General features: G+C 37.6%; 1 protein-coding gene across 1 annotated transcript in view; it reads left to right on the forward strand.

Annotated features, from left to right (window-relative positions):
• The window catches only part of LOC110678190, a 45,341-nt gene that overhangs the window by 11,618 nt on the left and 21,124 nt on the right, over window positions 1–12,599 (forward strand). Inside the window, exon 2 of the mRNA XM_021850813.1 lies at window positions 5,569–5,907. Within this exon, the coding sequence (XP_021706505.1) occupies window positions 5,569–5,907 (339 nt within the window). The remainder of the gene's footprint in view (window positions 1–5,568; window positions 5,908–12,599) is intronic.

Raw genomic sequence — 12,599 nt, forward strand, 5'->3', positions numbered from 1 at the left:
ATTCTTTTTTTTTTCTTTTTATCTATATTAACGAGATTTTTAGCCCTAGGCTAGTTCATCTCGGGACCAACGGCTTTACTTCCCTTCCGAAGGAAGTCGTCACTACAACTTTTTTGTCAGTGACTATCTCGGGGATGGGATTTGATCCCAGGTCCTCGGCGTGACAGGCGTGTGTTCTAACCACTACACCAGGTCCGTCCCCCTTCGTCAAATTTAAGTTTGATTTCAATTTAATTCCACAAATGAGACAGACCCTTACTGACCAATCTTAAGATTCAATCGCATCAGTAGCATCATTTTAAAAGGGCGTATCCCACTCGAAAATTGCACACACGGAGAAAAAGCGAGGGGCGACACTTCCAGATCTGGAGATTCAATGAGCCTCTGTACGTGCCATAAATTATTTTGTTCTCATGACTTTTACTGTGCGCCGTGTGTTGGTGCTGTCTCGCTCTCTCTCACGGGCAACTTGAAAACAGAGCGCACAGTAAAAGTCAAACATTTTATAGCATGCATAGGTTCATTGAATCCAGGGTGGGTGTACGGCTGTCAACTACAAACAAAGCACGCCTAACAATCATCTCTCGGGCGGGCCGTCCCAAACAGCATCATCTCTCACGCGGGCCGACCCAAACAGCACAGGTCGAAACGCGGGCCATGCCAGACAGCAAATGCTGATGCATTTCAACACTCAAACAGCGGGATGCCTAGCAGCGTTGTGAGCTAAACGAATACACCCACAAAACATGAACGGTAGGCGAACCTCGTTGCGTATACCCCCCCTGATGCATCGATCGTTTGTAACATATTATTGTCGTTTTCGTTTTTAAACCTGGGTTAGTGCTAACCTGACTCTAGAATAAAAAAACGTTTTCAGGTTCATCTGTCAAACGGTATGTTGGTGTGCGTGTCATCACGCGGCGTTGTCTTGCGAGCAGTCAAACGTTGTTTCGCTCTACTATTTTTTTTTTTCAACCTGTGTGTTTGCCACTTTTGCAGAATAATACTACGAGTATTATATTTTTTCACGTATGCTTGTCGAAAAACAAATCGCAGATTGAGCAAATCCCCGAACAATCATTTCAGCTGTTGGTTATTTCAGGCGGAAGTTTCGTCGAAACTGAATTACAATGATTTTGTACTCAATTTATATAAATCAGGCTTACCCAACCCTTATGAACCGCGGGCCAAATCACAGAAACAATTTGTGCGGCGGTCCAAATTTTTTGATGTTCAGACATTTGCGTAAAATCTAACAAAAGTCAGTAAATGGTGAACCTCAAACAGCCTTTTTTGGATGGAATTCGAATTCAGTTCTCGGAAGAAGTAAAACACCTTGGTGTAACTCTGGACAAGAAATTGAACTGGAATTCTCATCTAAATAAGATCATAACTAAGGGTACAAATGCCCTGTGGGTCTGCAATAAAGCCTTGGGGAAAACCTGGGGCCTACGCCCAAACATGGTACATTGGATTTATTCAGCAATAGTGCGACCTAAAATTCCTGGTGTGGTGGCCTAAAACAAATGAGGTAACCACTCAAAAGAAGTTAGCTAAGTTACAAAGGCTTGCGTGTATATCTATGACTGGGGCAATGAAAAGCACACCATCAGTTGCTTTGGATGCCCTTCTCAATTTACTACCTTTGCATCAATTTGTTAAACTGCAAGCTGCAAAAAATGCCTTGCAATTTATCCGTTACAATAAAATACAAGATGGTGATCTGATGGGACACTTGAAGATCATCAAGGAATTCAACTTGAACTCAGATATAAAAACAGTAGAAGACTGGATGATAACGAAGACAAACTATGATGTGCCCTTCAAAGTGGTTAAACCAAACCGCAATACGTGGGAATCTGGTGGGCCAAGTTTACGTCCAGGGTCTGTTGTATTTTACATCGATGGGTCAAAGATGGGCGAAAATACCGGGGCTGGAGTTTTTGGTCCCGGTATTAGTAAGTCTATAGCTATGGGATGCAGCCCCACTGTATTTCAGGCTGAAATTCAAGCAATTTTAGAATGCACAAATGTTTGTCTCAAAAGGAATTACAGGTTTGCTAAGATCTGTATTTTCTCGGACAGTCAAGCAGCATTAAATGCGCTAAAGGCATTTACATGTCAATCGAAGTTAGTGTGGGAATGTATTCTCTCTTTGAAGCAATTGGCCAGTAGGAATGAAGTAACGTTGTACTGGGTTCCCGGCCATTGTGGTATTGAAGGGAATGAAATCGCCGACAATCTAGCAAGACAGGGTGCAGCTTCGAGCTTCGTCGGCCCTGAACCTTTTTGTGGAGTTCCTGAGAGTACTCTTAGGATGAAACTAAGAACTTGGGAAATGTCCATGGTAGAAACTAATTTGAATGCCACGGTTACAGCCAAGCAAGCGAAAAGATTTATCAGACCCAGTCTGTCAAAAGCCCGGGCCATATTAAATCTTAATAAAAAGAATACCAGGGTAATAACCGGTCTGATGACTGGTCACTGCCCGAGCAGGTATTACCTTTACAAGATTGGAAAAATCCAATTCTCAGAATGTCGATTTTGTTTGAACGAAAACGAAACCGCTGAACACTTGCTTTGCAGCTGTGGAGCATTGTTCAATCAAAGGTTGTCAATATTTGGAAAAGGGTTATTGGAGCCCTCCGAAGTTTGGCAATGCAATCCAAACAGGGTAATAAACTTTATAAAACGAGTTGAGCCTAGTTGGGATAGCGTGCTCCATCAACCATTGTCCACCACATCTCAATTGTGAGAGGATATTTGATGAGCACAAAATTAAATATGGGTCATACCACAATATTCCTAATTATTGGACGCAGTGGGTAAAAGGCTCTACAGACAAGAAAAAAAAAAAAAAAAGTTCGTAAGGTATTTACATCGAATTTCCATGTATCTCATATATTGGATATGGATATGGAAAACGTTCAGCATCTAGTTAAGATTTAATTATTATAATGCAAATATCATCATAGTTCCATCACTAAAAAATATATTAGTATTTGCATTACGATAATGAAACCCTAGGTAGATGCTGAGCGTTTAAAAACAATAATATATGAAATACATGCAAGTGTAGAATAATAATAGAAATTCTTAAGATATTCAAAATTCCGTGTATTCACCCTTATTCTTGTTTACGACCAATCAAACTTTCGATCGAATCCTATTGGTCCGAATCTACGGCCCACTTTATTTTACAGTTTACGGGAATGCAAAACAGTTTTCGATCGAAAATACATTCGAACCACTTCGAACGCTTGTTAACGTTAGAGGTGATTATTCGAAAACTTTTCATCGGATACTGTGCGAATCATATTCTGGCATGCTGCTCAAAATTTTCCAAGAATTCTTACAAATCCTAAAAATAATGTTTCTAGAAATCTTTCAATCCTCTCCTACATAATTTAGGAATCCTTTCTTGAAATCTTTGATAATGTTGTCCAGGATCGTATTGCGATCAAAGTAAAATGGTTTTCTTTAGCATTTCTTACAAAAAATTTCCCACGCATTAAGATAGGCGATTACTTTTCTGTTGAAAATCCTTCCAAGTATTCGAGAACATTTGGCCATGATTCAATGAGATTGTTTTTAAAAATTACACTATTTCTCAAAAACTTTTGTTCAGCCTCAAAATGCATTTAGTTTTGTCTACCAAATAGAGAGGAAAAGGAAATAAATTGCTCTTATATTGTAAGATTATAATATTAAATAAAAACTTTTCACATCATGAACGTGATGTTCTCACGTTAGACCTATGTGTAGTACAGGGATTGAATCCTGAGAAAATTGAGAGAACCTCTCACGTATCGCTCTCTGTAACTACAGTGAAACCTCCATGAGTCGATGTTCCATGACTCGAAATCGGCTCATGGAACCATACTAAGAACAAAATTTCATGGTTACTATGACGGTCCCTCGAAACAGTTTTGCAAAGGAATTCTGTTCCATGACTCGGAAATATCGACTCATGGAGGTTTGACTGTATCATAATATGCAGCACATTATGAGAGACTGTTTATCGTATACTGCTAGGGCCCATTCACAAATTTCATAACGCTAGAGAGGGTGGGTGGGTGTCCTCGCGATTTTACGGCCCATACAAAAATTTAATAATATTCATACAAAAAGCGTTACAAGGGGGTGGGTGGGTGTCCAAAATGGCCAATTTCAGCGTTATGAAATAAATGAATGGGCCCCTACAACTTTGATCGAATTGGGGGGATAGCAGTGCATGAAAAAATCCCTCTAAACAACCTCCAAACCTGGGGGGACACTATTGCTATCGGAAGTTCGGGGATTGTTTATCGTGCCAGTGAAGTAAAACACAGTAAAACAGGCGAGAAAAATTTATTTTATCATCGCTGCTCTCTCTTTGAAGATCTCGTTCGCTGCTTCTAGTTATCAGACTTGTTACAACTTGTGATACAATTCCGATAGTGGACCGCAACAGCTGGGATATTTTTCTTCGCTTGCTTTGATCGTGCTTCAAAATCAAATGAGAGCGAATTCTACGATGCTTGGTGTAGTACAATTTTCGCCTTTGTTCGTAGTCTCAAAATAAGTGCATAAAATTTTGCTGCCAAAATAAATCTTCAAATTTGTTATTGATTTGAGTTATTTACAAATGAAATGTTTAGCCTTCTTATGTGCTAACTCCAATTTGGTATTTATAATTCTCAACGGGCCAAGAAAAAGTATCTTCAAACTCTTCGCGGGCTGAATATGGCCTGCGGCCGTACGTTGGGCAGCCCTGATAAACAAATGAATGCATATAGGTACTACCTCTTCATCTGTGTAGTTCTCCCTCATGTAGTTCAAAACTTTACCTACAGGCCTTTGTTTAAATAAAGTTATTTTCCGAAATAACTGATAAAAATAAATCTTCGAAATCCGAGTCAGAATCTGATTCAGATTTCTAATCACAGAAGCAGCGAAATCTGTTTCGCAACCGCAATCGAAAACTGTTTTTGTTGTTACAAATATGACAGTTCCATTGCAGTTGTATTGGTGAACCCAGTCATGAAACCGTGATTCATCACAGTGCGAACCTATCGGATTTGGGGTTGGAACTAGTGCGAAACTAGGTCCAACCTGTGCGAATAAAAAAACGTTTTGACAGCACTTAGGTTGGAACTAGTGCGAACCTAGGTTGGAATTGGACAAAAACGAATTCGACATATGTAGGCAGTCCCTCGGGCCAAACGGAAAACGAAACTCCAACAACAACGATCGTTTGTAGACTTTTTTCCGGAGAGTTGCATCGGGCACTACAACTAAACGCCGCGCCGCGCGCACGGATTCAGCAGGGAAAGTAGAAAGTAGTACCGGTAGTACAGTGTTTTTGGTGAATTGTGTCGGTCGCATGTTTCTTTCTATATCCTGTTCTGTTTGTCCGTTGCGCTAATAATTTGGTAATTTTCAAATTTGAGTAATCGGTGTACTGTACGTTAAAAAGTGTAGTTTTTAAAGTATTCGAACTGCATCGTTGAATTGAGGTAATTATTCTGACGGGAGGGTTTTTGCTGGAATTTTATTCATTTTTATTTTTTTTTAAATCAATTCCAGGAAAAAGAGAAAAATGGATACAATTATTAGTTGTTGCCCCTGCTATAATGCGGCTCAAATTGAGAGATATTTTTTTGAATTCCTTAGCCGCACCGAGCACCTGGGACTGTCGGACGTTGTAGACTACCGGAACTACGTCATCAAGAAGGGACCGTTTATCGACGACAGTGTGGCACCGGATCTGCCGAAGAATGACCGGAAGGCTGCTGCAGTGCGCCAAGTTGGCAATCGGTTGTACCTGGAGAAGGATTACCTTGCTGCCCTCGAAAAGTACAACGAGAGCATCTGCTGGGCCGAAGGACCAAATTCGGAGCATTTGGGAATCGGTTACGCTAATCGGTGAGTTGCAAGACAACAGTGACTCGATTTCATGTTCGTACAAGGCACTGTTCACAGCAAGTTTCTTAAAAAAAAAACTGCACTGAAAACAGCATTGTGGTATAAATTACCATGTTGATGGTTTAATTTAAATGCACAGCACCACTTGATTTGTGCAGACTACCCAATGCTTTTTTTTTCGAACATATTTATTCTACGAGTGGCATGAAGTGACAATTGTCAGTCTCGTATAGCGAGGTGACAATTCTCGACTCGAGTGAAGTGACTCGCCGTGTAAATCAAATGGAGAGTCACTTCACTCGAGTCCAGAAATGTCACCTCGCTATACGAGACCGACAATTGTCACCTCACGCCAGTCGTAGAATAAACCCAATTGTGTCGTTATTTTTACCATGACGGCAACGAAAGAGGTAAACAGTCAAAATTACCATGGTACATAGTTACGTTGATGACAAATGAAAGTTATTTTTTCAACCATCTCTTGCATTCCTGATATCAAATATGGTCTTCCTTGAAGAGCACTACTCCGGCTCGTTGATTTAGATTACCATCAGCTAAAAGAGGCGAAAGTTAATCGAGATGAACATATGGTAAACGTTATCAAGAAACTTACCTTATGGACCAGTGCACGAGATCACGAATTTGACGTTTGAGCGGTGCCGAATTCACTCGTTGCCATGGTCACATAAATAACACGGCACCGCTCAAACGTCAAATAATGAACTCGTGCATTGGTCCATTCTCCTGCTGGATGATTCACTGGGGCTGTCAAAGCATAAATGCCGATCCGAAGAACCAATCTAGAACTATTAGAAGAACTATTTGGAAATAACGATAACTAAATGCATCCAATAACCACTGGTAAATTCAATCTAATTGCTTTGATTTTTCATCGCGGACTATAAAATAAGAAATTTTGATTCAATATTTATCATACGCACCATCAAATTCTGGATCCTTAAGTATTTGTCGTAACTGAATCACAGCACACAAATGGCGTTCTTCGATGAGAGTGAGCTTGATTTATGGACATTCTCTGTTTTTATTTTTACCATGAGCATGGTAAAATCGAGAACATTGGCTGGTGCTTGTTACTGAACGTGTGGTCAAGTCAACTTCAAGAAGAATAGCTCTTGACTACAAAAACATAGTTAAAAGTTCAGTTCTACAGCTTTGTTAACGTGGTAATTTGAACAACATAGTTTTTAGTAATAATATGATTCCATTAATTTTAACAATATTTCGGAATAGTTGTGGTAACAACAATGTCGTGATTGGGGTTACTATAACATTATTTTCAGTGTGAGGGTACTGAGTGCTTCGTGAAGCCCAAGCAGGACGGTTCGATTTTGCGTTGTCAGATAGGTTTTGCTCACGGTTTCGCGCGTGATTTCGTCGCCGAAGAATTTTTTTTCTGTTTTGAAGGGTCTTGCTGGGTAGGTAATTGAGGAGGCACAAGCAAGACGGTTTGTTTTCGGGACGCAAAGAAGTTTTGCTGTCAGTGTCAGTTTTGTGTTCAGTCGAGGATGGATTACCAACTGGTGAGTTCGTTTCATGCTTGTTATAACACATTTTTTCTTGAAAGCGTAACTTTTAAGTAATATTAAAACAAACTTTGTATGGTTCGTCACTATAAGTGTCGGCATTATGCTTTTTTCTTATACAATTTCTATATACAGTGGGATTCCGTTTTTGGCAACAAAGTCGAAATTTTCAGTTGCCAAGAACGGAACCGTGCCAAAATCGGAACCCTTATTTTAAATTTTATTTTTCAACTGCTGGTTTTGAAAACATCATTAGAATGATATTACATCATCTTTATAGAACCATATGGCCTAAAGACTTCTGAGCGGTTCACTTCGAAGCAGTTTTCCGTAATATTGTACTATGCTATGGATCTATAGCGCCGAAATGTTAATTGTGGCAAACGTTCTACATCCATGCTTTTTACGCCCCAACGTCTTTAATGATTTTTAGAGGCTTTATGTGCACTATTTGTATGAGTGGGCCATGTAAAATTAATAATCGCAAAAGTGGCTTTTATACAAGAACTGAACATTTTCCTTAAACTGTGTAAGAATACGAAAAATAATGTGGTACTGTATTCATACAAAGACGTTTTTAAGTACAAATCAAAAGCCCTGGGTATTGAAAAACATCAAAAATCAGTTCAACTTTAGGCTTTTGCGTAAAATTTTACAAAATTCGATAAGTTTAGAATACCTTCCTAATTAATGTTTCTGATAAAGTAAAGCATTTCATAATGAATGATTGACTGCAGTCAAAAGACCAAACATAAACAACTACATCTCATGATCCATAAATGCGACTCGTAATTTTGTAGAATACACATACAACTTTTATTATTTTTACTTGAAGTGAGTTTTTATTTAGCTAAACATATAAACATATAAAACATATATTTACATATATCCATGTTATGAAACCTCAAGAACCTGATAGGAATCTTCAGGTGTTCGTTAGTAATCTATAGGAAAACTCTAAGGTTCCGAAGCATCTTGCTAAGAGCATTGCTGCTATATTGCCGGAAACTCTCAAGTCTCCAAGGAAAATTTTCAAATGTTTTTTATTCTTAGGTTACCACTAGCACTCCGCAAATTCCTCTGGAAACCTTTTCAAAATCTACAAGATTTCGCCAGAAATACTCAAAATACCACCACAAATTCACATTTTCCCGCTTGGAATTACCAGGATGCCCTAGAAATCTTAAGAGTTTATTAGGAATCACCAAATTTCGGACTTAATCCCCAATAACCAACTATACATTCTCAGGATCCCACAAAAAAACCCAAGTGTCCGCTAGGAATCTGCAGTTATGATGCATGACATATTGTTGTATTTACATTTATTACTGCGGTGTGTTTTTCATGCGCAATGTATGTAACTCCACAATAATAACAGTGAGCTAACAGTGGGCTGGACACTTAATAGGAATGCCTAAGAGATTGATCTCTAGTTGAGATTGTGGTGGAGATGAATGGCCTTATGAAACGTTGCGAATGCATGACAAATGACCATCCTGAAGTAAATAAGCGCGTACGGGAGCCCTTCGTAGTTAATGAGGTTTGGGGGAATATCAACGAAAATGAAGATCTGGAATGTAATCGGTGTGTAGTTGACTGCCATTCAGATAAATAAAGCAACAGACACGATAATATTTACAAAAAAATACATATATTACTGGTATTCAAAAATGTTGCCAAAAACGGATCCATTTTGTTGCCAAAATCGGGGGTGTCAAAAATGGAGCATGCCAAAAACGGAGCATGCCAAAAACGGAATCCCACTGTACATATATTTTTCTCTTTTTGACATTATTAAAAATTATCTTTTGAATTGTTCGGCATTGTGAATGTTGACGTATTTTTTAAAACTTCTACCATATCGAGACAAAATGCACAGTAATACTCATATGTAATTTTCAAACAAACTATGTATAATTCGTCACTACAAGTGTCGGCATTATTCCTGTTTCATATAATTTAAAATATATACATGTAATTTTCAGTTTTCGTTATTAATAAAAACATCTGACGTATTTTTTAAAGCTTCTTCCAAAAACTTCTCAAGACAAAAATACAAAACTAGCTTTAAATATAAGTCGTAAATTTCCCCCTTGTCCATGGATCGCATCATTGACAAGAGGTGACTCCCAGATCTTTTCCTTCCTCACTAATAAACGCCCTTCCTGTGGTGATTGTGGAGATGCAGAGGTATTCTCGGTCTCTAGAAGCAACAATCATTACACCCTAACATTCCTTCCCCATCCCAACTGACTGTAAGGACTTGGCCGGCGCTAAAATTGCACTTCGAGAGTAAGCGGAAACTCCCATCCCTTATTCATTTGGATCGTAGCGCAATTCTTACTAGTTCCGATCAATCACGGAGTAGCAACCATTGACATGTACAGTCAGTTTATGCAAGGTATAAAATAATAAGATTCTCAAAGAATAATAGTGTATAATATTGAGAAAATAATATATCGTATACTAACTAGTATATTCGCTTTTCTCCGTGTAACTAGAAACTTCGAAAGTGAGTCAAAGTTACTCTCTTTTGAGTAGATTTGAACGAGCGTGAAAGTTATTTCGAATTGCAAGAAAACTCCATAGCTGCCCAACAACAATCAAGGCAGACTTGATGAAAATCGCTAGTTTTCTTTTGTTGTGTTCCTTCGATCGTTCTGGAGAAACATGGGAAAAGGGCCAACGTTTTCTATGCATTTATTTATTTATTTATATTTATGCATTTAATTATCGTTTTTATTGGAAAAAGTTAAATGATGCGTATTTGAATACTTTATATTCAATCAGGATAAAATGCGCTATTGTGACATTACTTTTGAATAAGCATGAATAGCTTTTTAATCGTTTTTTTTTTGTCACATTTGATAAAATGCAAACATATGTTTTAATCAATTACGCGCTTTTATCATGTTTGTCCATTGTTTTAGGTCTGGGCTCACAGTGACAGTTCGTGACAGCAGAATCTCGGCTCACCTTGACGTATTTCGTATTTGTTTCTCCCTCCCAGGTTGGTACCACACAGATATCATTATTATGGTCATTTTTTGTAATAAATGCCGACAGCATTCATAAGCCCATAGCTGGTAAAAATCAAATGTTATAGCATAAAACATGCTCGTTCGCTTCAATTTAGAATGAATTCATCTTTGGAAAACATTTTTCTTGATTGTTGTTTCTAAATACCGAATATTAGCACTTCTAACTAGTGACCTATAATATGGACCAGGAAATTATTGTTTACCACGGTTATTGATCACTTCCAAATAATGTAGATTTCTGCCGTTTTAAGCATTGGATTCGACATCTTCAGACAATGGTACTAAGGATAAAACTCATAACACATCAAGGTTTGTAAATTTCATTTTTTGTCAGACAAAAATGGGTGGAAAACTTGGTGTGGAGCGAAAACAGTTCTCAGTTACTACAATGCAGTATCACAAAAACGGTCATTTTACCCTGGTTTACAGCTCTAACATTGGGTCGTATGAATAAAAATGTAGTAAAGTGAGTTTACTACATGATCGGTAGTAAACGCTAGATGTGGAACACGAGTGGAACATGTTTGTGTCATTTCTCTTTCTACACCTTTCGAACATACTACAAACAACGCGTTGCTATGAATAAAGGTAGCATTTACTACAAAGCTACTGGTAGTTAGCTTCAGAGCTTGCTACTCATGCATTGTGATTGTTGAAATGAATGGAATAATTAAAATTTGAGTAAATATCATGGGAATACGATGTCAGCTTTGATATTTCGAACGGTATTTTAAGATTTCTGTAGAAATTTTGATATTTCGAAAAGAATTTTGAGATTCCGGTAAAGATTTTGATTTTTTTTTGAGAGATCTGGTATTCTTTCTGACGTTAAGGTGCAAGTAAAAATGAAGCAAATATCAAAAATGAAAAAGCAGTTTTCGTCCTTGAAATCAACAAAACAGAAAAAATAAAAACACACAGTCGTTTTATTTTAAAAATAAAACAGCTGTGTATTTTTATTTTTTTCGATTTGTCGATTTCAACGGAGAAAACTGCTTTTTTACTTCTGACATTTGCTCCATTTTTACTTGGGCTTTAAGTCCCAACTGGGACAGAGCCTAACTCTCAGCTTAGTGTTCTTATGAGTACTTACTGAGAGCTTTCAATGTCAATTGACCATTTTGCATGTGAATATAGTGTGGCAGATACGAAGATACTCATTACGATAATTATGCTCAATCTGGCATTACGATAATTATGTCGTTTCTTAGGAATTCTCGGATGTCGGATGGATTTCAGCTAATTATAAAGTAATTCTTAATTTTATGTAAGAATTCTGACATCCCAGATTTCCTTTGGAATTCTGGAATAACTATAGAAATTTTGGGTTTCCGATAGGCATTCTAGATTTGTTATAACAATTATGGGATTCTGTAAGCTATTCTGGGATTCTTTTGGGTAAATCCGGTATTTGATCTGGCTATTAATCTCTTGAAATTATTCGGGTATCTTTAAGACGGTATTTCTGTAAGAATCTCTGAGATTTCAGTGAGATTCTTGCAAACTCTGATCCGAATCTTTGGAATTCTTGTAAACTTTAGATCCCATTGATTTCCAGTTCCGTTGGGATTTCAGAAAAAATCTTCAATTATAGTATAAACCTTTGAGCGTCTGAATGTAAAAATGTAAAAGAAAATCCTTAATTCAACCACTATTGTGAGAATTTTTATTTCTAAGAAGCCCAGGGATACTACCAGGAAACCTATCGAAATAACGAGAATACCACAGAAATACCAAGAATCCCATATCCATCAGCGTAGTTCGACATGCTGTTTTTTTTTTAATTCACAGAGGAAGCTCAAAATTCTACCGCTATTTCATCAAATTCTCAATACTGGAATCTTGAAAATGTTAGGAACTTTATAATGTCACAATTGTAGTAATATTCATATTTTCACATAATTTGTCATGTGAATAAGTGACAAATTTGGCATATATGCATGATTTTATTGATTTCAAGAGTCACTCTGAATGGAATTTTCTTAACATGCAGCATTACTCTGTACTCTGAATAGAATTTTCTTAACGTGCAGCATCAGTCACTGCTCATGTTCGAAAGTAGTAGGTACTACATGTTCGAAAGGGTTTTTATTCATACCAAAAGTGT

This window comes from Aedes aegypti, chromosome 3 (assembly GCF_002204515.2).
Source record: "Aedes aegypti strain LVP_AGWG chromosome 3, AaegL5.0 Primary Assembly, whole genome shotgun sequence".
In the NCBI taxonomy this organism is placed as follows: Eukaryota; Metazoa; Arthropoda; class Insecta; order Diptera; family Culicidae; genus Aedes; species Aedes aegypti.